The sequence below is a fragment of the Temnothorax nylanderi genome, unplaced genomic scaffold (assembly GCF_030848795.1).
Source record: "Temnothorax nylanderi isolate EJ_2023f unplaced genomic scaffold, tnyl_v1.0 TNYL_tig0597_pilon, whole genome shotgun sequence".
NCBI classification, from domain to species: Eukaryota; Metazoa; Arthropoda; class Insecta; order Hymenoptera; family Formicidae; genus Temnothorax; species Temnothorax nylanderi.
In genome coordinates, this window is record NW_027249659.1 from 68,843 (window position 1) to 96,146 (window position 27,304).

Here is a 27,304-nt window from a genome sequence, read left to right on the forward strand (position 1 = left end):
GTTGCGATATTGTCCTCAGGTTTAATTAAATAAATTAATAAAAATTATCCGAAAAAATAAGATACTGTTGAGAGAGGTCATGAATACGAGCTATGAAGAGGAATGGAGAAAGACCGCGAGCGAGGGAGAGATAACGCGAACGGGGGCCGGGAGCGAGAGAGAACGAGGGGGGAACGGGAGCAAGGGAGAGAGAGAACGCGAGCGGGAGCGCGCCGTGTGACGTCACGCGGACCGACGCGGCCGTTGTACGCGGACCCCTCCCCCGCGGCGCGCCGAAAACGCGAACGCGGTTCCCCTCACCCCGCGGCGCCCGAAAACGCGGTTCCCCCCTCCCCGCAGCGCCCGAAAACGCGAACGCGGTTCCCCCCTCCCCCTCACCCCGCGGCGCCCTAAAACGCGAACGCGGTTTCCCTCTCCCCGCGGTAGCCCCACCCGCGCGGTACCCCCCCCTGCGCCGCGGACCCCGTCCCCCTCACCCCCCCTCGGAGCACCCGAGTTAGAATCCTCATATATATACCCTACTACACCCCCCTCTCCCTCCCCCGCGGCGCTCGAAAACGCGGTACCCCCCCTCCCCCGCGGCGCCCAAAAACGCGGTACCCCCCACCCCTCCCCCGCGGCGCCAGAAAACGCGAACGTGGTTCCCCCCTTCCCCGCGGTACCCCCCCCCCCCTCCTCACCCCCCTCGGGGCACCAGGGGTAGAACTCTCATTCTATTCCTACTAATTACCATTGTATTCATGTAAATATAACATATGCTTTTAAATTGTCATTTCAGATGCCTACACAACGAATTGACTGAATATTATCAGTGAGTAAATGCTTTATCTAGGAATTATTTAACAAAGTGTTAATTGTAATTCTTGTTATGGGTTTTTGAGTGATTATTTTTTACTTATTAAGTAGCGTAAAAATGCACAGATTAACTATATTATTATATTTTTTGTTTAGTCCCTCTATAAATGTAAAGCAGCCCTCTTGAACTCCATAAGTCCTCTATCAAATATGATCTCTATTTCCTCTTAAATTGGGTATTTGTTTCTTAAGAATAATGTGTGTGTGTGAGCGCGCGCATAATTTGTACCATATCTGTACCATTATAGTAGCTACGTTCCGATATTCACTGTCAGTACTGAAAATATATAGTTCGTGTCACATATGTTATAGATTTTCACTGGCAGGAAATACCGGAACTCAGCCATTATTAGTAATTGTAAATAAGAAGAAAGATGATATTGCTTGTGCCGAAAAATCGTGTAAAATAATAATGTTTTTTTTGCAGAAGTATAAACATTAAGTTAGACAAATTATTACATAAACGGATAAATATCATGCCTCCAAAGCCACCTTCATTCCCGCTACAATCAGTGCAACAAGTAACATATTTTAATAATATTTCGCAGGAAGAGTACGAAAATGCTGTAAGTTTTTTAAAAACTTTGATAAGTAGTAGAACTCGACTATGAATAGTAATTGAATAAATATATGAAATTACTATGTAAAATTAAAATTCATATTGTTGTATTACAGGTCCAGTATCTACATTATATAAGTGGCTTTACTTTACATGATGCAATAAAATATTGTATGAAGGAAGCGATGACAGATGATACCATTCGACATTACTCGGCTTGAGGGGAGCGGGAAAATCTTCCATTGTTTGATACCAAATTAATTTAAGTAATATATGGTAAGTTACTCCGACTTATGAAATATACGCATGTGTAGTACTAAATTAGTATACAAATAAATACTGATTTAATTACTTTTATACGCCAAGTAACCTTATAAAGCTTACATTTTATTCTGAAATGTTTGTATGAAATCGTGTTAGGATTACTTTGGTTGCTATTACGGGTATATAATCAAATTTAGAAAATTAATAATAATGGTTCCAATAAGAACAATCGCAAAGAATTAATTTTTTCGTAAAAAAATTGATGACACTCATTGTCAGTGCCGTAACTAGGGCGGTGCCGTCGGGACTCCCGAATTAGACGTAAGCCTCAGGGAGGCGCAGTCAAGACGATAAAGTAAAAAAAGTTTGAAAAAATTAATAAACATTTTTAAACAATTTATGAAAAAAATATTTTTAAGAAGATATTTTAAAAATAACATCAATATTTTTTTTTAATTTAAAACTTTATCTTTAAGTCCAAATATCCAACCGCTATACGGAATCGTCCCACTGCGCGCCATTCATAGAGTTTAAACTCATGCACACATGCACACACACACGCACACAAAACACTCTTTCTTCCTCCTTTTCCCTCTCCCCAACAAATCTTTCACCAGTACATTTTATGATATAGCATATAGCATCCGAATTTCTGTAAATACACCACGTTTATGCTCAATTTTCAAGGTGTTCCCCAAGCACCACGAACTTTTTATTAGCTTTATCGTATTCAAGAGATCAAAATCTACAAAAAACACTATTTCTTTTACTTACACCTTTTTGGGCGAAAATCGGCCCTTTTTTAACATCCTCCTTTTTTGCACTTTATTTAACTTACCAAAATATATTTAAATCAGTTCTGCGACCGCATTTTGATGTTATACTTTTTCTCTTTCTTTGATGTTATACTTTTGCTCTTTCTTCAAATGTTTATTTCAATTTTCACAGATTTTCCGCTATTTTTCTCGATTATCTAAAAACCTAGACGTGATGGAGCAAAACGGTTTACGAATTCGGATTTAGTGACCCAAAATCTATAAGAAACACCTACTCTGATCCCAGTTGATTTTCTAAAAATTTTTTTGTGGTCCTGTGTTATTTGACATATGTTGCTGTCATGTTGCTATTAACATGCTGTTAGCTGCAGATGGTATACCGATGATAACAAGTTATTGCCTTCAAGTTGCCGTCGATTTGCAGTCAATATGCTGTTAATCACGGATAACAAATTGACAACACGTCGAGCAGTCGTCAAGTTGCTATCACAAATCCCTCACAAATTGATGATGTCACGTTGCAATCAATTTGCTGTTAATAGAAATATAATTCATATAAGTTCAACCCGACAAGCATAATGCTGTCTTACCTTGTCCCGAGTTTGTCAAAATTAGTTGCATTAACGATTGTTGGCAACATGGCAGCAAACTCACAGCATTTGGCTATCTGGGTACGTGAACTGGGCACAAATGTGAAAATTTTATATTAAGATACTTCGTCGTTAAGAGATACGTCGAAGTCTCTCATGTCACTTTCATTTCATGGCGCTGGAGTCGCGTCCTTTTCACTTTTTCGACACTGGCGGTGCTAGTATCGCCAGTTAAATTTCGATATGTATGTATATTTGAGGTTTGTTCGCGTCGCATGCCTCACCATGCTCCTAATCACTCCAACGCACTCCAAAAACTCATCTGCTCCAATCGCCACCTTTTATCCGTGATCCAAGTGCTCTTGGTGTTTATTGGAGTATGCGACGCGAACAAACCTTTGATTTCCGATAAGTCGCGCGCGCATTATTATCGGTCTAGTAGGTAAATTAGGTCGATAGATTTATCGGCCAGGAGGTTATCAAGAGACACGGTACAGCGCGTTCAACGCACTCAGTAGTTATAACTTATAGCAGAGAGAAGGATGAGAGGCGCAATGACGGCGATTTTCTTGGGACCCTTTTGCTAGGCCGTACAGGCCGTACAGCAGCGCCACACATCCACTTTCAGGAATGGGAACTACTGAGTCATGATGTAAATATAAAGGTGTACCAGTCCCGTAGATGCGCAGTCGTCCTAAATAATGGCCAATCAGAAATGCCCAGAAATGTTCAAATCTAATATGGCCGCTGTTTGAAGAAGACGAGTAATAATAAACACGCGTAAGGAAGAGCAAAACGTTTAAAACATAGTGTAAGTATAATTTTTATAAAGACAACACAATAAAGGCCACCGCACAGTCAAAAACATAAGCAATAGGGAACAGATATTAGAGATAAGGAATAAGGATTTTATTTTTTGACTTTTGAAAGTAACTTTTTTTTCAATTTTCCAGGTTAGGTTACGTAGTGTGTACAAACTATGAAACCTATCGTTTATATATTTTATTTTGCGTTGATCTGTTCCTTATTGCTCATTCCTTCTTCCTAATTACTAATATCTGTACCTTGTTTCTTATATTTTCGATTTTGCGGCGGCCTTAAGTATCAAAAGCTTCTCTGTCAGACGATGCTGCTTATATTGTCTGCCAGTATAAGCTCTGGTCTTATTCTCTGTCTTTATAATTATATATATTTTCTTTTTTTTAGCACAATGCCAAGCTGTTATATTCAAAATTGCACCAATCGTACGGTGACAAAAAATATAAAATTTTTCCAATTTCCGAAAGAACCTGTTGTTCTCCAGCAATGGCTAAAAGCTTGCGGAAAAAATGAGGGAGAAATAAAAACCAATTCCGGTAAATTAATATAATTTTCTTTAAGTTATTATAAAATATAAATATAAATATAAATATATTATATTTATATTTATATTTTATAATAACATTATAACATAAATTCCAAAGAGTTTATTATAGTTGACAACTTATTAAGTAAGAGTTACTGTAACGTAACATAATAACATTAATAACTAAACTTAACTTTACTACATTATATACATTATTTTATATTATTTTTCTTATTTTATAATATTTTTTAATTTTATTATTATTTTTTAATTTATTTCTTATTTTATATTATTATAAAATATAATTTTAGCAACTGTATGTAGTGCCCGTTTTGATGAAAGCTGCTTTGAAATGGTTTGAACAAAGCCGCGACAAAAAATATACCTGCTAAGCAGATATTGCGATTGAAGAAAGGTTCCATCCCTACAAAATTTTTGAATTTGGAAAAGAAACGAAAAAGAACATGTGAAGATGATAATGAAAGAATAAAAACTTTGTAAGTGTTTTCTTTATAGGAAGACATTCACAGGGTATCTGAATAACCATATCACCTCGTGTACAGGTAGAGCAAGTGAAAAGTCCTTTATCATTTTGCGATTGTCGTAATAATTATTGAGAGAAATTAATTTAAAAAGAACGGCCAATTCTCCTCGGTTTCACTTGCTGTACTTGCATACGAGAGGTGATACGATTATTGTTGGATACTCTGTAGAAAGAAATATACAGTATAAATAAATAAATAAAAAAGAAGATAAAGAAAGTACTTTATGTTTTTTAGATGTACAGGTACCAACCTATGGCGAACTTGTGCAATATGTGCAAGAAAAGCAGCATATACGTCCAGAGCAAACAATTCATATAAATAAGAATATTCGTGAAGATGAACATATTTTGCTTTCGGATGTTGTAGTAAAAGAAAAGTATGTAGTACAATTTAATTTACATTCGTTTCTTATCGTTCATTACTATCTATATTATATTAATATATTTGTCTTTTATAATCCATTTTAAAATAATCTACATTTTTTTATATTTCAATTATATAAATATAATTAGTATTAAATGTGTTATTAGTATTATTATTAAGATATAATTGTATTATTAGTATTATTATTAAGATATAATTGTATTTTTTACAGAAATGAAGAAATTGGTCATGAGCAAAATGTTTCAGTACAAATGTTATTGCAACAGCTGAAAAAATCTGAAGAGGAAAAAAATAAGTTATTAACAGAAAACGCTCAGGGGGTCAATCATGTATTAATGTGGAACGTGGAAAGTGAAAAGTTTTATATGACTATCTCTTTCTATTTAACATCAATAGAAAGAGAGATTTTTCATATTTCCACCCTAGGGGAAAAGATTCATGATTGACCACCTGCTGAACGCAGCCAATACTTTTGCGCATGGGCACAATTTCTTGATATCCCGCAAAATGCATAAAGCAATAATTTTTATTTATTTCTTAATAAATACTGTAGATAATTAGTTTTTAAAGGTGGAGCAAATTGAAACAAGAATGGAGCAAATTGTCTATGCCTTGAGAATGTACAAATTCTAATGATTGATATCCCGCAAAGTACATAAAGCAAATTAAAGAAAAATGAAAATTTAAAAAATGGCGCTCTCGATTTCTGTTGCGCAGTCGCTAAATACTTTTGCGCATGCGCACAATTTCTTGATATCCCGCAATATGCATAATGGAATTATTTATGTTTTCCTTACTAAATACTGTAGATAATTAGTTTTTAAAGGTGGAGCAAATTGAAACAAGAATGGAGCAATTTGTCTGTGCCTTGAGAATGTACAAATTCTAATGATTGATATCCCGCAAAATGCATAAAACGATAATTTTTATTTTTTTTTAAATAAATACTGTAGATAATTAGTTTTCAAAGGTGGAGCAAATTGAAACAAAAATGGAGCAATTTGTCTGTGCCTTGAGAATGTACAAATTTTAATGGATTGATAATTTTGATATCTCGCAACTGTATAAAGCAAATTAAAGAAAAATGAATAATTTAAAAAATGGCGCGCTCGATTTCTGTTGCGCAGGCGCTAAATACTGCGCATGCGCACAATTTCTTGATAACCTCCAAACTGCATAAAGCAATTATTTACGTTTTTCTTAATAAATACTGTAGATAATTAGTTTGTAAAGGTGGAGCAAATTCAAACGAAAAGGGAGCAATTTTTCTGTACCTTGCGAATCTACACATTCTAATGATTTTCGCTTATATTGTTGCGCCCGTGCCATCTTCTGGGCTGAAATTGGCTCCGCTCCGCAGAAGTTTCAAGCCGAAGCGCGTCCCTTGACAACGGGGACGCATAGAATTATTGATTTAATTACCGCCTGTTAGATCGATCTGGTGACTCGTTTCGTTCGGACCGGTTTTCCCAGATCTCTTTATTGTATTCCGTTCTGAGCTTGAATAAACCCGAGTTCTTTTGTAATAACGAGGGTGGTTATTTCTGCGATCCCGGGAGCACGCGTACGCGTTCCGGAGTGCGCGCGTAACATTTTGGGGGCTCGTCCGGGATCAGACGAGCGACCGCGGAACGGGAGAGTGACAGTGATTCAGACAGACGGAATGGCCTCATCGGCGCCTTCCTTGAGGAAGCGGGCACGAGCGAGGACACCGCAGCCGGACGCCCCGGAAGTGACGTCGTTAGCGGCGACTCTGCAGGGCGTAATTGAGGAAGTGCGGCTGCTGCGAGAAGAGCGGGCACAGAGGGAGGCGCAGCATACGGAGGAGCTGTGGCGCCGCGATGAGGAGCTACAACGTCTCCGAAGCTCTGTACAGCTAAGTCCTTCTATTAATAGAGCGACCGAGGAAATACGAAGTTCGGGGGTGCGTTCTGCGTTTCCCGGGGCGGGTGATGGGCGCGCGGGTCCGTCGGCTTATGGCGTGTTACCGGGAGTGAGCGGCGCGCGAGCGTATCCGACGGCTTATGACGTGTTACCGGGAGTGAGCGGCGCGCAAGCGTATCCGGCGGCTTGTACCGCATTTCCGGGAGCGAACGACGCGCGTTCGGAGCTGGGCTATAAGCTAAAGCCCGACACTTTTGACGGAACGACCCCGCTGCGAGAATTTCTCTCGCAATTCCTTTTGATCGCGCGCGCGAACGGTTGGGATGACACGTCGAAGTCCGTTGCGTTGGCCGCAAATCTGAGGGGAAAGGCGCGGGCGGTATTAGAGTCAGTGGAAAATTTAGAGAGCCTTGATTTCGGGGAATTAAAATCTAAATTAGAGCTTCGTTTTGGTGAGGGAGGTTTATCACAAAATTTTTATACTCAGTTTACGAGCCGTAGACAGAGATATGGTGAGGATCTGGCTTCTTTCGGAGCAGAGCTCGAAAGGCTTTCTCGATTAGCTTATCCTGAGTGCCCCTACGTGGTTCGAGACAAGATCGCGTGCGCTCAATTTGTTTCTTCCCTTTCGGACGGATTTGTTAGAAGGACTCTTCAGTTAGAAGGGATTACCTCGCTGAAGTTGGCCATAGAGAGGGCAAAGGCCGTCAAAATTATACAGGGAGGGAATTTTGAAAGAAGAGGGGATTTTGAGAAGCGATTTGAGAAGGGGAAGGATAGGGGCGTGAAGAGTAATGAAAAGGGAGACGGAAATGAAAAAGTCGAAGAGAGAGGAAAGAAAGGTTATGGTTATGGGCGGAGGGATTGGAATAGAACAAAAGAGTGTTGGAATTGTGGAAAGGAGGGGCATTTCCGATTTGAGTGTCCTGAGAACAAGGGAAACTCGGTTTAGTTGCTCTCGGCGGGGGGAGAACAACGGAAGTGAACATTACCCCGAGTGTTAGTTGTTCTCAAACTTTTTCTGTTAATCGAATAAAGTCGAGTTCAAAATATTTTAGTTATAAGGGGATGTTGGATGGTAATGAGTGTTGTTTTAAGATAGATACGGGTTCAGACGTTTCGATTCTTAGTAGAAGAATGGTTAGAGAGGGCAAGCACATTATTCAAATTAAGGACAATTCTCTTAGATATCCCACTGGAGAGGTAGTACCCATCGAATTTAAGGTTATGGCAAAAGTTCTCTTGGGAAGGTATTTCGTGGAAATTCCTATGTATGTAATAGACATGGATGACGATTGTTTATTGGGTGTAGATTTCTTAAGGAAGATAAATTTAGAAAATGTTTTTGAATTTGCTTTCGTTTCTTCGGAGTCCGAAGAAGAAAAGGTTTTGAGTTGTTCTCGAATTCAAGTTTCTTCCGAGAGAGCTCCATTCTTGAAAGAACTCTATACTAATAATTCCTCAAATTTAAATGAGGCTCAAAAAGAAATTTTTACGGATTTCTTAGAGGAGTATCAGGATGTATTTTCTGAAGAGATTGTTGCTGGTAATTGTGGAGTCGTCGAACATGTCATCAATTTAGAAGATTCTTCTCCCATTAAGCAGGTTCCTCGTCGAATTCCCTTACGAATGCGAGAGGAAGTAGAAAAGATTATTGAGGAAATGAGGAAGCAAGGGGTCATAGAAGAGTCGCAAAGTCCGTGGGTTTCTTCTGCTGTTTTGGTAAGGAAAAAAGATGGAACGTTGAGATTTTGCGTCGATTATAGAATGGTCAATGCAATTACTAAAAAAGATTCGTTTCCCTTGCCTAGAATAGATGACATTTTCGATCAGCTTTCGGGAAACTTTTGGTTTTGCACTCTGGATCTTAAAAGTGGTTATTGGCAGGTAAAGATTCGTCTTGAGGATAGAGAAAAGACTGCCTTTTCTATTGGACGTGGATTATGGCAATTCACTGTAATGCCTTTTGGGCTGTGTAATGCCCCTGCTACCTTCGAGCGTTTAATGGAAAAAGTATTGCGGGGATTATTATATAAAATTTGTTTGGTTTATTTGGACGATGTAATAATTTTCGGTAAAAATTTTAATGAAATGTTGGAGAATTTAAAGAAAGTGCTCTCACGGTTTCGTTCTGTTAATCTTAAAGTAAACCCTAAAAAGTGTATTCTCTTTGCAAAGGAAGTAAAATATTTAGGACATATAGTCTCTTCGGGAGGTGTTACTACAGATCCGGAAAAGATCTCTGCTGTGAGGGATTGGCCGATTCCACATAACAAGAAGCAGCTTCGAAGTTTTCTAGGGTTTTGCTCATATTATCGGAAATTTGTAAAAGGATTTTCTTCTTTGGCCAAATCTTTATATGCTCTAACAGAGAATCAGGTTAAATTTTCTTGGGACGAGAAGTGTCAAAGTGCATTTTTAGAGTTGAAACGAGTGTTATCTTCTTCTCCAATGTTATCCTTCCCGAGTGGGGAGGGAGAATTTATTTTGGACACTGACGCTTCGAATATTGGAATTGGCGCAGTCCTTTCACAAAAGCAAGAGGGAGTAGAAAAAGTCATTGCTTATTTCAGTCGTGTACTTAGTAAGTCTGAAAGGAATTATTGCGTTACTCGTCGAGAACTCTTGGCGATAGTCGATTCTATTAAATTTTTCCGGCATTACCTTTTAGGGCGGAAGTTTTTGATCCGTACGGATCATGTTTCTCTTAGGTGGTTGATGTTCTTCAAAGATTTAGAAGGGCAATTGGCGCGTTGGCTGGAGAGACTCCAGCAATATGAGTTTGAGATTATTCATCGCAAAGGCTTGATTCACAAGAATGCCGATGGGCTTTCTAGACGACAATGTGAATCATTTGGTTGCGAATATTGTGTCAGAGTGGAGAGGAGGCAGATGGAAGAATCAAGAAAATCAGTTGCTCGTATTATTCTCATAGGAGAAACTCTTCAAGATTGGCGCAAGGAGCAATTAGAGGACGTTAGCATTGCTTTTATTTACCGCGGGAAGGAAACGGGAATACGTCCGTTTCGTTTTGAAATACCCGCTGGAGATGTCTCCGCCCGGATATATTGGTCTTATTGGGATGCTTTGAGTTTAAAGGATGGGGTTCTTTACAAGAGGTGGGAAGCACCGAATCTTAAGTCGAGTATTTTTCAGCTTATTGTTGGTTTTATAATCTTCGAAGGATGAAAGGTAGAGCCCCTAAATTGCAGAGCAATTGGGAAGGACTTTTCTTAATAGTTAAAAAGTTGAATGATGTGGTCTATTGTATTCAAAGGTCTGTGAGACATAAGAAGAAAATTGTGCATGCGGATAGATTGGCTTCCTTTTCCGAAAGACATTAGAGTTTGATAGGGATGTTATGGACTAGGTTGGGTGTGATAATTTGTGGGGAAGGTTAATTACGGTAGAAATTAAGATTGTTGTGTTGCATTGTTTACTGCGCGTGTTATTTTGTTCTTAGAAATTTACGGAAGCTGAAGCGGCCGTAACTCCTCGCCGAGTTGGACATCTTGGGAGCTGGTTTGTTGCCGAACCTAATACCGGCGAAGGATAAGTTACGAAGTTAGAAGACTGCCTCTCTCACGGTTGTTTGATCCGTGGTTTTTCCGTGAGACAAAGGGCAAATGCCGAAGCAGGGACTTGGGGAGTCTTTCGAGACGTTGGGTCCACGGTAAGCTTCCCCCCCCTTGTCCGAAGATTTAGAAGAAGAGCAGCGACATCTCCGACGACTTCGGGAGCTGAAAAGAAGAGGCCTATGTTGGGAGGCGAGATCTCCTGCGAGGGAACTGTTGAGGGGTCGCCCTGGAGTCGGCAGGGGGGAGAGAGTATTTCCTTCCGGAAGATGTCGATTGGGGACTCGCTCCATGAGGAAGAGGACATGGTCCTGGACTTCCAGAGTACGGTTGGGACCGAGGAGAGGACGGTGCCCGTTAACCTGTGGCAGCAGCCCAGGGTAGGGCAGGAGGCCGTCCCGGTACCCTGGATTCGTACGGAAAAGTTCGCCCAGTCAGGAAACTGCCCCTCCGGATTGTCGGGACGACAATCTGAAGAGGGGGGGCAGTGTTGCGCCCGTGCCATTTTCTGGGCTGAAATTGGCTCCGCTCCGCAGAAGTTTCAAGCCGAAGCGCGTCCCTTGACAACGGGGACGCATAGAATTATTGATTTAATTACCGCCTGTTAGATCGATCTGGTGACTCGTTTCGTTCGGACCGGTTTTCCCAGATCTCTTTATTGTATTCCGTTCTGAGCTTGAATAAACCCGAGTTCTTTTGTAATAACGAGGGTGGTTATTTCTGCGATCCCGGGAGCACGCGTACGCGTTCGGGAGTGTGCGCGTAACAATATTAACGTTTACATTGTTATTAACTTTATCATTTATTTATAAAAAAAGTAAAATGGAGCAAATTATGAAAAATACATATTATGAAGGAGCAAATTAAGCAGATTTTTTTCATGTATCGTAAGTTTCATTACTGTAGAGGTCGCTGGCTGGGAGCTTGTGGGTGACATACGATCTGCTAGAGCTCTAGATCTATAAGAGTTGCGCAAAAGTCGGACATGTTGGTACTAAAAGGGCGCGAAAAATTTGAACGAGACATGTAAACCGTTTTCCGCTCACTGCCAATACAGAACATTTATAGTATACGTAACATATATAAATGTATTATAAATTTGTTTTGTGGTATATATCTATTTGCAGTGAATATTGAAACGCAGTAATTATTATATTTTTAATGCACTCTGTATGATATTCAGGATAATAAAATAAAAACAAGTCTTAAAATTTTAAAAATTTATTTTCAATCATATAAATTATATTGTATCTTTGTAATTATATTGTGTCTTTGGTATGTTTATATATATATTTGTACTTATATTTAATGTTTATCACATTATATGTTATCACAAATGTAATTACTTGTTTATAGCATTTCTCATGCCAATGCTCTTGCTTCCACACTTCGAAGATTTATTACGAACTATTGTATTGTTAAATTTACGCACGATGAAATGTGTTCGGAAAAGGCAGCTGTGCCGCGAGGGATCACACCTAGCATCGCGTGCGCCAATCACGAGCGCGCGCTCGCCCGCGTAACGCGTCGCGCGGACGGGCTCCGCTCCCCGAATCGCGCGGCTTGAAAATCGGCTAGCGACCGCACGAGGCAAACGGATGGAGCCTCCGAATAAAAACAAACAACTTGTCCTCCGATTTTCTGGAAGATTCGCCACCGCCTTTGTGTTGTCGATCACCGGCAGAATCTTCGGGAAAGTCGGAGACTATATTTATAAAGCACGCACGGCCGTGCCCGGCTCACTTCGCACGCAGCTTTCGCTGAGTAACATTTGCACGCTTTCACTCCGCCTTATTACTGAATTTCGAGTTCGCGCACTTCTGCCTCGTTCTTGTTATCGGCTTGCATTTTGTACACTGCACATTTGAGAAATACACTTTCTTTCACGCAAATTGCTTTCTGCCTCGCTTTCTCGCTCCTTCCTGCCTTTCCCAGAAACGACAAAATTCGGCAAGTGCTGATTCGCACATTTCTGGTCCTTCGAGCCGGATTCGCGTCGTGATAACCGGCTTCAGTCCGCGATCCAGCCCTCGGCGCGGCTTCCATCGCGTCGTGAGTGATTCTGAAAAGGAAGAATGGAGCGATTAATCAACTCCCAACGAGACATGTACGGGCGCATCGCCCGCACAGTAGAAAATCTCCGCAAAACCGGCGCCGCCAAAATCTCGCTCCCCCTCGTTCACTCCACTCTGTCAGTCCTGGAGGGCAAGTGGGTCGAATTCCAAGCGCAGCACGACCGCCTGCAAGCAGAGTTCGGTGAGGAGTTTGATAGGAGTACGTACAATACGGAGGACTTCCTGGGTACCGTCGAAACGGCCTACATCCAGCAGAGAACCAAACTTCTGGAGTACGAGCAGAAACTCGAGGAAGCGAAGGCTCTCGATGACTCGAAGTCGACCAAACCGGGGCATGCGACTGCTCGCAACGTACTGCCCCGAATCCAGATGCCGGAGTTCTCGGAGAAATTCGAGGATTGGCCTGCCTTCCGAGATTTGTTCTCCTCCATCGTAGTGGCTGAAGACTCCCTGTCAAAGGTCGAGAAGTTTCACTATCTAAAGACAAGCGTGAAAGGGGACGCTGAGCAATTGATCAGAAGCTTACCTTCAACGGATGAGAACTTCGAGCGCGCCTGGTCGACCCTCAATGACCACTTCGAGAATAAGAGACTGCTGGTGAGATCTTACCTTGCGGCATTTACCTCACTTCCGAGGATGAAGGGTGAGTCCGTCTCCGATCTCCGGCGCATCTTCCACGGAGTGGTCTCCACCGTCGGCGCATTGGAGGGCATAGGGCGACTGATCACGAACGGCACGGACCTCTTTGTGCACTTGGTAGTGGAACTCCTCGACTCCAAAACCCGCCGCGAGTGGGAGAGCTCGCTCGGGAAAACCATCGTGCCACCGTCTTACGAGGAGCTCCGCAACTTCCTGCAGGAGCAGCTGATGACGCATGAGGTGCTCCGGGCAGCCAGGGGCGAGGCATCCTCGGGAAAGCCTGGTGAGAAGACGAGCCGTTCGGCTCGGGCCAACCACGTCAAGGTTCAGGGGACGGACGCCGGCCGCAGCTGCCCACTCTGTAAGAAAGAGCACTTCTTAGCCTTCTGCGACCAATACAAGCGAAAGACAGCCCAGGAGCGAAGAGAGGCAGCTACTACGCATCAGCGATGCTTGAACTGCCTGGGTCGACATCTGATCGGTGAGTGCACGTCCACCAAGACTTGCTTAAAGTGTTCGGGTCGGCATCACACGTCACTTCATGACGCATTTTCGGCCGTTGCGCTGCCCGCTCCCGGTACGAGCTCGACACCGACGGTGCACGTTGCAAAACGTTTGTCCGCGGAGTGCGCCCCCGTTTTGCTCGCGACCGCGCGCGTCCTGGTAATGAGCTGTCACGGCGAGTACCACCCCGTGCGTGCCTTGGTGGACCCGGGCTTCGAAACGTCGCTGATCTCGGAATCGTTAGCCCAACGTCTGCGATTGCCGCGCACTCCGACGTCTGTCGCGATCTACGGTGTGGGTGGCCTCCGGACGGGCTGCGCGCGAGGACGGGTTGCCGTCACCTTCGCGTCGCGTATCGGACAATACACTCTCACCGTCTCGTCATTAGTACTGCCGAAGCTGTCCGTGTACAGCGGGGCGGCCGAGAGCGGCGGCGGTTCGTGGCCGCATGTGGACGGACTCAGTCTCGCCGATCCCGAGTTCCGTGCTCGGGACCCCGTCGAGCTGCTCCTTGGTGCGGAAGCATACGCAAGCATCGTGTTAGCGGACCTCCGTCGCGGAGGCCCCTTGGAGCCGATCGCACAATGCACACAGCTCGGCTGGATCCTCATGGGCGCGGTCGGCGGCTGTCACGCGGCGCTCGCCGTTTCGTCGCTCCAATGCTCTGCCACGGATGAGCTGACGGAGGTGGTTCGGCGGTTCTGGGAGAGTGAGGAGCCGCCTCGCGCTCCCTTGCCGCTCACCCCCGACGAGCAGGAGTGCGAGGACTTCTTCGTGCGGACGTGCCAGCGCCTTCCTTGCGGCCGTTATCAGGTGCGTCTACCGGTGCGGTCGGAGCCACCTGACTTGTCGTCCACGCGCCGCGCTGCGTCCCGAATGCTCGAGGTCATGGAGCGTCGATTCGAGCGCGACCCTGCTTTCCGTGTGATGTACCACGACTTCATGGACGAGTATCTCGCTCTCGGGCATATGACGCCGTCAACAGTTGAACGTGGCGTCAACGCCTGCTTCCTGCCACATCACGGCGTCCTAAAGAGCTCAGGCTCCGACGTGAAGATCCGCGTTGTATTTAATGGGTCCGCGCGCACCACGGCAGGGCATTCGCTGAACGACTTCCTCTACGCGGGGCCCAATCTGCTGCCGGCTCTCGCTGATGTTCTGACGCGTTGGCGGCGGCACCGATACGTATTCACTGCCGACATCGTAAAGATGTACCGGCAAATTCTGGTGCACCCGGAGGACAGACACCTGCAGATGATCCTGTGGAAACAATTGGAGCACGCCTTAAACACGGTCACGTACGGGCAAAAGGACGCACCCTACCTTGCGTTGAAGACGATGGACCGACTGGCGGAGGATGAGCGGAGTCGGTTTCCTCTGGGCGCCGAGGCGGTGCAGAGTGATCGATACGTGGACGATGTGCTCTCCGGGGCTTCCACTCTCGACGCGTGCCGCCGTCTTCGGGAGCAGGTGACCTTGTTGTGCTTGGCGGGCGGCTTCCCGCTCAAGAAGTGGGCAGCAAACGACGAGGCCCTCCTGGAAGACGTCCCCCTCGAGCATCGTCTGCAGCCGACGGCCAGCGCCTCGCTCCCCTCGGACGATTGATCAGTGCTGGGCCTACGCTGGAGTCCTGGGAGTGATGACTTCGCGCTTACCGTCCTGAAATCCGAGTTGGTCTCTCCCACGAAGCGATCAGTGCTTTCGCGGACCGCTCGGTTGTTCGACCCGCTGGGTTGGTTGGCACCTGTGCTAATTAAGGCAAAATTATTAATTCAGGCCGCGTGGTTGCAGAGGCTTGATTGGGACGCCCCGCTGGCACCCCCTGACGCGGCGGCTTGGGCAGGCCTCGAGGAGGAGCTCCCCTTGCTGGAGCGGGTCCGCGTGCCGCGATGGTTCCGGCTCGACGGCTCGGAGGACTCCGTAGAACTCCACGGCTTCTCGGACGCCTCCGAGCGGGCCTATGCTGCCGTGGTCTACCTCCGGGTGACGATTGCCGGGAAATCTCACCTGTCAATTGTGGCGGCGAAGACCAAGGTTGCACCGCTGAAACAGGTCACGCTCGCTCGGCTGGAGCTGAATGCGGCGTGCCTGCTCACCAGGGTTGCCGAGCACGTGCGTGTGGTGCTGCACCTGGAGGCCGCACCTCTCTTCCTCTGGACGGACTCCATGGTCACCCTCGGATGGATCCGCGGCCATCCCACCAGGTGGACGACCTTTGTGGCTAACCGAGTCGCTGAGATTCAGCGAGCGAGCCCGACCAGTCAATGGCGCCACGTTCCTGGGAGCCAGAATCCTGCGGATTGCGCCTCTCGTGGCTTGTCACCGAGGGAGCTCTTGGATCACCCCCTATGGTGGAGCGGGCCCGACTTCCTTGCCAGAGGCTCGGCGGACTGGTCGGTGGAGCTGGGCCTCCCGGGGCATGTGGAGCTCCCGGAGCAGAGGGCCCTCCGGTGCTTCGTGACCTCTGACGCGCGAGAACCCGATGAACTCCTTCGGTTCTCCTCTCTCCGACGGTTGCTTCGTGTCTCGGCCTGCATGGTTCGATGGAGGATGCACCGCTCCTCGAGGGCGGACGCCTCGGTGCTGACCTCAGCGGAGCTGGACGCGGCCCTCGCGCGGTGGATCCGGGTGGCTCAGTCGGTCGCCTACCCCCAGGAGCTCGCTGACGTTCGGGCTGGACGGGCGGTATCTGGCCGAAGCCCCCTTCGCCGACTCACTCCGGTCATCGACTCTGAGGGTATCCTGCGGGTGGGAGGACGAATCAAACACGCGCCATTAGACGATGACCAACGACACCCAGCCATTCTGCCGCAGGGCTCGCATCTGGCTTACCTGGTGATCGACGCAAGTCATCGCCGCTCTCTCCATGGAGAAACTCAGGCCACTCTAGCGATCGTCCGCCAGCGGTATTGGATCCCGCGGGGCCGTCAGCTTGTACGAGGCGCCATCCACCGATGCCTCCCATGCATCCGATGGCGGGCGGCCTCCCCGCAACCTATAATGGGAAGTCTGCCGCGGGCCAGGGTCACCCCCAGTCGGCCCTTTCTCCACACCGGAGTGGACTTCGCCGGTCCGATATTCCTTCGGACGGCCAAGGGACGCGGCCACAAAGCGTACAAAGCCTTCCTGGCAGTTTTTGTGTGTTTCAGCTCTAAGGCCGTCCACCTCGAGGCAGTGAGTGATTACTCGGCCGATGCGTTTTTGGCCGCCTTCAGGCGCTTTGTCTCCCGACGAGGATTGTGCCAGGCGATCTATAGCGACTGCGGGACCAACTTCGTTGGGGCCGACAATCAGCTCAAGGCGCTGTTTCAGGCAGCAAATCGAGAGGTCCATCGGGTCATCGGGCATTTAGCGGACGAGGGCGTACAATGGCACTTCAACCCTCCCGCCGCCCCGCACTTCGGCGGGCTATGGAAAGCAGCGGTGAAGTCCATGAAACGGCACTTGCGGCGAGTCATCGGCGAGACGACGCTCACCTTTGAGGAAATGACCACCTTCCTCGCTGAGGTGGAGGCCTGTCTCAACTCTCGCCCGCTCCAGGCCCTGACCGACGATCCAGAGGACCTCGACACCCTGACCCCCGGTCACTTCCTCATCGGGGCACCCCTCAACGCAATCCCCGAGCCGTCAACCGTCGACATTCCAACTAATCGGCTAAGCCGCTGGCGTCTCCTTCAGAACATGAGGGACCACCTGTGGCAACGGTGGTCCCGAGAGTATCTGCAGGAACTCACCCCGAGACCGAAGTGGTGGACGGCTGACAGGAATTTGCGAGAGGGCCAGCTATGCCTAATCAAGAGCGAGACCACACCACCTTCGCGCTGGCCACTCGCTCGAGTCGCTCGCCTTCACCCTGGAGAGGACGGCCAGGTGCGGGTGGTGGAACTGCGGACCGCCACCGGAGAGCTTACTCGCCCCGTCGTGAAGCTCGTGCCTCTGCCCCCGGCTAACACCCAGGCCCAAGAGCCTGTCACTTGTATATAACCTATACATACTTTACACTATAAATAACCGATCGTCATTGCCGTATTCTTTTGTGAAATTAATGAAATTAATTTTCATGTAATTAATTTTTCTTTCAAAATGTAGCCGTAGTACTCACGCCGTGTGATTTGCATCGTTTGACACGGCTGATAGCGACTCACTGTACTTCGCTTCCTCAATCAGCTGACTTTAGCACGTGGCGCACGGATGCCGGGGAAGGATCGACACTTCGATCGATTAAGTTCGCGCTGTTTCGTCGACCGCTCCCGACGAGGCGGGCGGGATGTTCGGAAAAGGCAGCTGTGCCGCGAGGGATCACACCTAGCATCGCGTGCGCCAATCACGAGCGCGCGCTCGCCCGCGTGACGCGTCGCGCGGACGGGCTCCGCTCCCCGAATCGCGCGGCTTGAAAATCGGCTAGCGACCGCACGAGGCAAACGGATGGAGCCTCCGAATAAAAACAAACAACTTGTCCTCCGATTTTCTGGAAGATTCGCCACCGCCTTTGTGTTGTCGATCACCGGCAGAATCTTCGGGAAAGTCGGAGACTATATTTATAAAGCACGCACGGCCGTGCCCGGCTCACTTCGCACGCAGCTTTCGCTGAGTAACATTCGCACGCTTTCACTCCGCCTTATCACTGAATTTCGAGTTCGCGCACTTCTGCCTCGTTCTTGTTATCGGCTTGCATTTTGTACACTGCACATTTGAGAAATACACTTCCTTTCACGCAAATTGCTTTCTGCCTCGCTTTCTCGCTCCTTCCTGCCTTTCCCAGAAACGACAAAATTCGGCAAGTGCTGATTCGCACAAAATGAATACGTGAAAAAAGATATGCTTTCAAGATATGCTTTCCAACAGAATGGCACGGTGGAAATTTGTATGTAATACTAAGCGGCAGCAACGTTTCTAACATTTCAGAGAATGTAACTACACCTGACAGAATTTCTTCTTCACGTTCTCGAAATATAAACTCTGCAGTTTGTAAAAAACAATAAATCAATTCGCTACAAAATTTTAGCCCTGAATTTTTGTCGAAAGTGTTTGGTCCAGAGTAATTGCTTAGATCAGTGAGAACCTGTACACGAGAAATATCACACGAAGTAGATTTCAATAAAGCCGATTTGCACGTTTTGCATCGTATGCGATGCCTATTTATAACCGTTCGTACAACTGCTCCACTAAGTTTATATAAAGATTGACCTTTTTCTTCTGCAAATAAAGTATTTGTTTTTATTATGAAAAATGTACAATTATAAAGCATCAATTAAACCTACATACTGCAGTAAAAAAAATTTTTTTTAATACAAAAAAATTTTATATTACTTCGTAACAGTCGAAGATATTGAGATATCTAAAATTTCGAAATAAAGATTTTATTCATATCCCAGATAAAACTGAACCAATCGATTCCAGATCCATATAAATGGATGTAGAGACATCCGTTGTATTTCGTGAAGAGCTGTTCTCAGTACTTACATTGTCTAAAGTGGGATAATAATATTGAACAAGTTATAAAAAATATATGACAATAAACATGGGCATTCCTGTCATACTAGTTGCAGAAAATCTTACTTTCAATAAATTGATTAGGGCTAACGTTCTCGTCGCACAAACTGCTTCCGTAGGTAAAATCAGGTAGATCTGAAGACATTAAAGAATGTTAAGTGCTTATTTGTAGTAAGCGAAATAGTATTAACATCAGTTTCTAAATGTACATATCTATTGTAGTCGACGAACTTTGTAGTGTCTTCAAGTAGGGGAGACCGGGACTAAAACGTCTACGGGGTAAATACGTCTAATCAAATATCTCGGAACCTGTATATTGTGCGAACTCGCTATTAACATTGTAAACGCTGCTTATAGTACCCATGTGACCAACGGAGTTTCGGCAGGTTACCTGCCGTGTTATGATTTTTACGAGGGCAAACGTATTTTCGAAAGGTGAAAGTTACATTTTCTGCGCGTGGAAATTTTGTAATATCTGCAATAATATTTGCTCTCCAAATCTCGAGGTACGTGATTATAAAGAGTAATGCATGCTGAACATGAATCCAGTGTAGTTTTTTCATTATCGTTGATGTCTAATATTTCGTGGGCGATCAAACCCGAAACTTGTGTTTGGGGCTAATCGGTCAGTAAGCAGTCCGGGTGCATTTCCAAGGCATTTTCGGGCTCACTGCATATGGAATATGGATGAGACGGGAATTACAACCGTTCAGACACCGAATAGAGTCATCGGACGTCGAGGAGTGAAACAAGTCGGGCGAGTGACTTCTGCGGAAAGAGGAACCCTCGTAACTATTTTTTAATAATGTTTCGCATAAAAATTTTAAATAAATTTTTATATTTTTCTCTTAAAAAACAATTATTGCATGTATCCTATTATTTTTTAGAATTAGATGTACGTATATGTATTGAAAATGCAGTGCAGACTGTTATACCCCGGCATTTTTGAGATTTCAATTTTTCCACCGTTGTCGTTTTTGTTCTATACCGGTTAAACAAAGCGACGTAGACAAAAATTTCCTATATAAATTTTGTAGCTAAAGGTTCACTCTTTACAGTGGTATACCACATTTAACTACAATTATTTATTTTGTTGTTAAAAATCGGCACCGAAAAAAAACGGACTGTTTAGCCCCGGTCTCCCCTACTCAAAGTACGCTCAGAGGGAATGGGAAATCCAATATCCCTTAAGAAAGAATAGCCTTTGATTCCACAAGCGTTTCTTAATTTAAGACCTGTTTCTATTGTAGCCTTGCTCCATGGTATTCCTCTCGTGTTTCCACGTGTTAAATATCTCCGCTGATCATCATTAAACAATAATCTTGTGACAGATTCAAGTCGATTTCTTTCGGCCTCAAGCTTCTGGATTTTCTTCTGGATCAAAGATTCAATTTTCTGTCTTTTTGCTTCAACATTCCGGATTTTCTTATATGGTGATTTTACTTTTCGAAGTAATTCCTGTTTCTCAGTGTAAAACGAAGATTTAAGTTGCTTTATTTTCGCTTTAAGCTTGTAGTTTTCCTTACGTAGTAATTGTATTTTTCCAAGTAATTCCTGTTTCTCAATGTCAAACGAATGTTCTGGTATTGGACGTGGCAATTCTATAATAACATTTAAAGCAATTAAAAATACATTACAATATTAAGATACTGAGAGTTGATTAAAAATTAATTATTTTACTTGGTCTTGAGAAATCTATAGTCCAGTCAAAATACGGAAAAAAGGGGGGGGGTACCTAGAAAAAATTGCAACACAAGGTTTTATTACGTCATTGTGTTCAGAAAAATATACTGAACAACATATCCAAATTTCGCCATTTTCCGCTATCCCTAAGTATGTTTTTTATTAACAATTTATAAACAAATTTGTTTTTCTCCACAAATACGATGAATTTCGAAATTTTTGTAGAGATCAAAGTTGTAGAGCAGACAAATATCTACAAAAAATGTTCTTATGAATTTTTTGAAATATCTCATATTATTTGAGATATTTGCAACAAGAGCTACTAGGCTACGCGCGGAGCGGAGCGGAGAGTTCTAACAAGCACACGGCAGTCTCTACCGGTCGCTGCTAGTTCTCTAGGTTCTACAAGGAACTTGAGTTGGTTCTCGATACTAGTATATGTGTCTATGTATACACACACAAATATATATATATATATATATATATATATATATATATATATATATATAATATATATATATATATATATATATATATATATATATATATATATATATATATATATGTTGTCACGTTCTGTCACGTTCTGTTTGTTGTTCGTCCGTTTTTTGGTCAATGCATTTAAGCAATTTACCAGGGATTTGGACAAGTCGTGTGAAGGCTATTATTATTATTGTTGTTATTATTCGGGACCGAAAAGATATCTGAGTTTATAAATTTTGTACCGAGGATCACTTTTATTTATCTGATTATAATGGGGATAATCGATGTCGAAGTCGACAGGAATAGGTTTAAATGGAGGTGCGTTTTGTAGTTGTTGTAATCGCTGGAGGAGGGGAAGAGGATCTTGATTAGAAATTACTGCTTTTTTAATCTGGAACCTAATTCTTTTAATTTGAGTTCGTCTGCCTCCCTTTTTCGTCATCTAGCCCGAATCCTCGAAAATGAATTTTATAGCTCGCCACACTCTTCGTCAGCGCTCAAAAGCCAATCCGCCACACTCTGCTCGCCACACTCTTCGTCAGCGCTCAGATCGGCAGCGTAAAGGCCAAATTCACTTTCGGGAATTAATTATGATTTCCAAGGATCAACCCCGTAATCGCCACGCTTTCGGCAGCAAGGGTATCTGCTCGCCACACTCTTCGTCAGCGCTCAGAACCAATTGCCACGCACTTTGTCAGCGACAACTGCGAGTCGAATCTTAAAAGTGATCGATTAAGAATTTTAACACGAGATGAGATTCCAGATTTGGAGCTTTTCCTTTTCAAACTTATCTTACCTTTATTCTTAAAATTTAGTACAAGTTATGCGTGAGGCGCAGTCTTAAAATATAAAAGTACAGGGACTAAGTCCCAAGATTGAGTTTAAGGAATTGAGTGAGATTTAGGAAAATGATTTAGATCTAAGACTATGTGGCTGAGCAATTGAATGCTAGAGCCGAAGGAATGGCTGAGCAATTAAATGCTAGAGCCGAAGGAATGGCTGAGCAATTGAATGCTAGAGCCGAAGGAGTATGTGAAGTTCAGGACTATCTGGAAGGAGCCGAAGCTCGGAACTATCTGTTTTCCGCGGCGTTTTTCCGCCCTATTTATACCCGAAAAAGACCGGAATCTCCCGCGCGAGATTCCCGCCATTTCCATCGCGTCTTAAGGGGGGAGGTTTTCTAGAAGCTTCTAGAACATTCTAGAAGCGTAGTTTTGGGCCCCATCTGGCCCCCAGCCCTCCAGGGGTCGTCCGATAAGATAAACATTTACAGGAAACTGAGCGTTCGCTCGGAATTCCGAGCCTAGCGTGCGTCGTTTAAGCGTTCAAAACTTCTAACGTGCGTCTTCGAAAATATAAAATTTCCGTACGTAACAATATACATATATATATATATAATATGAATGTACATATATATATATATATATATATATATATATATAATATACACACACACATATATATATATATATATACATATATATATATAATATGAATGTACATATATATATATGTGTGTGTGTGTGTATACATAGACACATATACTAGTATCGAGAACCAACTCAAGTTCCTTGTAGAACCTAGAGAACTAGCAGCGACCGGTAGAGACTGCCGTGTGCTTGTTAGAACTCTCCGCTCCGCTCCGCGCGTAGCTTAGTAGCTCTTGTTGCAAATATCTCAAATAATATGAGATATTTCAAAAAATTCATAAGAACATTTTTTGTAGATATTTGTCTGCTCTACAACTTTGATCTCTACAAAAATTTCGAAATTCATCGTATTTGTGGAGAAAAACGAATTTGTTTATAAATTGTTAATAAAAAACATACTTAGGGATAGCGGAAAATGGCGGAATTTGAATATGTTGTTCAGTATATTTTTCTGAACACAATGACGTAATAAAACCTTGTGTTGCAATTTTTTCTAGGTCTAATCGTATTTTGACTGGACTACTACAGAACATGGTGCATCGGGTATAATGTGCGATTCTGTAGAAGAATCATTATTAGTCGAAGATGATGCATCCGGTATAATGTGCGATTCTGTAGAAGGATCATTATTAGTTGAAGATGGCCCATCATCTGGAAAATTTGCAGTGCATAATACATTTATATATATACAGCATTAATATTGTACTTTCATTCAATATTATCTTTAGATATATTATGTAACCAGATAGGAAAACTGGGCAAATATTGGACAATAATTGCAGCATTCACAATTTTATCCAAATTTTGTCACATAATATTACACATCTTTTACTATCGGGGTACATTTATTTAAAAGTGTACATACATGCATTGTACATAAAATATGTCTTCCATTTTTCAGAATATTCATACTCATACATAACACATTAACATTATTATCACATTCACATTCATGCTGATTTATTCAAACACAATGTACGTTTACATGTCGCTTGATATTGTACAAATAAATTTTTCGCACAATAATTTATATCTGAGTTGTTACACAATAAATTATACCTAATTCATTACTTATTCAGCAACTTATAATTTGTATGAATCGTATAAATAAAATTAAGACATAAATAAAGCACTTTTTTTGTTTCAGAATTGCAAAATCATGAGGTGGTATTCGATAACTACGTGGATTGTGTACCTCAAGTTGATTCTAATTATAATATTGGTACGTATAGATGCTGATTAACAAATATTAACAAACAAAATTTATCTTTTTAGACATTACTAACATATCATTTTCACTCATATACAAGATAAATTTTTAATCTTTACATATATTTTAAAATTTTCTTAAAATAATAGCATTATTTTTAATTCTAATAGAATCAGGTCCATAGATGATAGCAAACTCTTGTTGCTCAAATATTCGTTGTATAATTTTTCAATATATTTCAATGAAATCACTAATATCCTATGTAATAAATATTTCATAACTTTGAATCTGCAATCTATTGAACACCACGTTCACGAGCAGAATTGTTCCAGTTTCAACACAAAATTTCGATTATTGTTAAAGTTTTTAAATGAAATGTAAACGAGTGTCCATAATATCGCCTTCTCTTCTATTACATGCAGCTTAATGTAAAAATATTGAAATACTAATGATATAACATTTTGTATAATTTTCAGAGCCACTGGAGAAATATATTTACCATCTGCTACAACATTGTCTGCGGATAGATTGCCACTTTCAACAACGAGTTCTAATTCTAATTCTAAAGATGGTGAGTATGTAATTTTTGTTTTAAATTATATTTAATAATTGGATTTATATAGTATATACAAACACAGTATATACATACACAGTAATAATAACGTACATTTAAGCTTGAATTTATAATATTTTTGTAATAAAATTAAGTTAAAGTTGATAATTCATAACATTAAATTAAAATCGAAAGAGGCCTACCGACGGTCATAGCAAGAACTTGGTGCTGAAATGTGTCTTGTGTACGCGCGCGCGCGTATTGTATAATCCAAACATTCTTTAAAAAATCATATATTTTTACATAATTATAAATTTAAAATTTTTTTCAGAAAACTTTAAAAAGTACATTATTACGAAAATAATAACCTTTGAATCGGCGATAGACGACATTAAGAAGATTAAAAAAAGCGTAAAGCTTATCGCAGATAAATTGTCAATTGATATTATTGACAAAAAAAAGGAAAACATGGATACGACAAAAGATTTTCCATTGAAAAATCAAACCGAATTGGATACTTTAGAAGATAAGCTACAAAGTGATGAAGGTTATCGAAATGAACTGGTAGGTCAACGTTTATATTACTGTGGAAAAAATATATATTTATAAATATTTTTTTACTGAAAAATCTAAATCGATAACGGTCTCTTTATTTTAGAAGATCGTACACCCACGGTAATCGATTCTGTCCCTCTGACAATTTTCCAAACTGAGAAGTCGCTATTTTTTTACATACAGTTCATGATTAACGTAACGAGCAATAAGCTCTAGTCGTTACTTTAATCATGAACTGCAAGTATGTAGAAAGATAATGGTGACTTCTCAGTTTGGAAAATTGTCTGAGGGACAGAATCGATTACCGTGGATGTACACTAACAATAGCTGTTAGAAAATAATATTGTGGTATTACAGTTATATTTCTTATTTATATAATTACAACATATTAATGCAAATTGGAATTTATTTTAGATTAAACAATTGTGTCGCGCAAGGAGTGGCAATATGAGAACTTTTTGCATTCGATTAATGAGACTCATATTTTCGAATGAACTAGCTACAAAATATAGTTGGCTTGGAACCAAAAAGAAAGAAATTTTTTCAACTTTGCATATATGCAAAGTTATTATGAGTAAGTTCAATATTTAAAAGCAATCTTCATTGTTTTATTATTGTATGTTAAATCTGTAACTCATGACTTATACAATATTTTTGTAATATTATAAATATGTATAACATTTGTTACAATACTATAACCATATTACTTTGAAATTGTCAAGAAATTTTACAGAAGTAATACAAATATCTTATTTTTTAGGTGTGATTCGAAATTCACATTCAGATGTTTCCGACGATCAAATTGCAGCGCCAATTAAAATATGGTTAGCCCATGCTCCTGAGCGTTTCAACAGACAAAAGATAAACAATAACCAAGAAGATAACCAAGAAGATAACCAAGAAGAGAACAGAGAAGAGAACCGAGAAGAAAATCAAGATGAAGAAAATTGATCCTGAAAGGAAAAAATACCAGATTTGTATCAGTGGGATCATTGCAATATGGGATACTGCAATAGCCGCACCAAAGACAATATATAGCAATGAAGGCTAATGAAATACATTTAAAGAAAGAAATGTTTTTATATAACGTTCTTATATATAAAATAAATCTATTTGTTAATTGCATATTTAGAGTCCTTTAATCTAACCTTTAAATAAAATTCCATGGATACTTGAAATTTTATTGGGTTAGATTAGGTACACGTATTTTTGAATAAAATTACACATTCTCGTGAAATTTTATTGAAAGATATACATGGAGGCAGAAATGCCTCATACGAAGTTGCACGCATATAGAAGCATATTTAGTGTGTGTTCCATCTCTTTTTGTAATGCTCGATATTATGCATTGTAAAAAAAGGCCGGAACACGCGTACCGAGTATACTCCAATTTTCTGTGCAACTTTGAGTGAGAAGGCATTCTTCTTTCCCGCGTGTATGTACGCGTACCTAACCTAATCCAACACATATGAGCACGCGCACGCAATGATGCGTAAATGTATGCGTGTATACATGAGCTACTGCGCCTTAACCGTTCCCATCCTCTGCGCATACTGCGAGATATCCTCAGGATTTACTATTGATCAAATCACGCGGGACATAGGAACTTGCCCAGCATTTCCCATAGTATATCGCAGTCGGGATCTCGTAAATTCCCAGGATATACGGAACTTACTGTTGCGATATCCTCAGTATAAGCTCAGGATGTCCCTGTGCTGTATGGGTAGTTGCGGCAGCTTTTACGCAGGCAACCATATTCCATCGTGTAGAGGAAAAATTTAGCTTCAATTTGTGTAAAAATTGTCTCGATACACGATGAACGTTGATAATTAACAAAAAAGAACCTTTTTGCATCTGGCTGCCAGGAGGTTGCGGCAGACTGAGAGGTGGGAACCGATTTTT

At 42.5% G+C, this 27,304-nt stretch overlaps 3 protein-coding genes across 3 annotated transcripts in view; 2 read left to right on the plus strand and 1 right to left on the minus strand.

The window, feature by feature from the left end:
• LOC139784209 (uncharacterized) overlaps window positions 1-27,304 on the minus strand; it is an 86,323-nt gene that overhangs the window by 51,597 nt on the left and 7,422 nt on the right. The window lies entirely within an intron of this gene.
• On the plus strand, window positions 12,853-17,979 carry LOC139784219 (uncharacterized). The gene is made up of 2 exons (XM_071723387.1): window positions 12,853-15,570; window positions 15,787-17,979. Exons 1-2 carry the CDS (start codon window positions 12,853-12,855, stop codon window positions 17,977-17,979), a joined length of 4,911 nt encoding a protein of 1,636 aa, XP_071579488.1.
• Window positions 19,517-26,527, plus strand: LOC139784220 (uncharacterized). The gene is made up of 5 exons (XM_071723388.1): window positions 19,517-19,617; window positions 24,771-24,865; window positions 25,179-25,411; window positions 25,817-25,976; window positions 26,163-26,527. The coding sequence occupies exons 1-5, from the start codon at window positions 19,517-19,519 to the stop codon at window positions 26,351-26,353; spliced, it is 780 nt and encodes a 259-aa protein (XP_071579489.1). The 3' UTR covers window positions 26,354-26,527.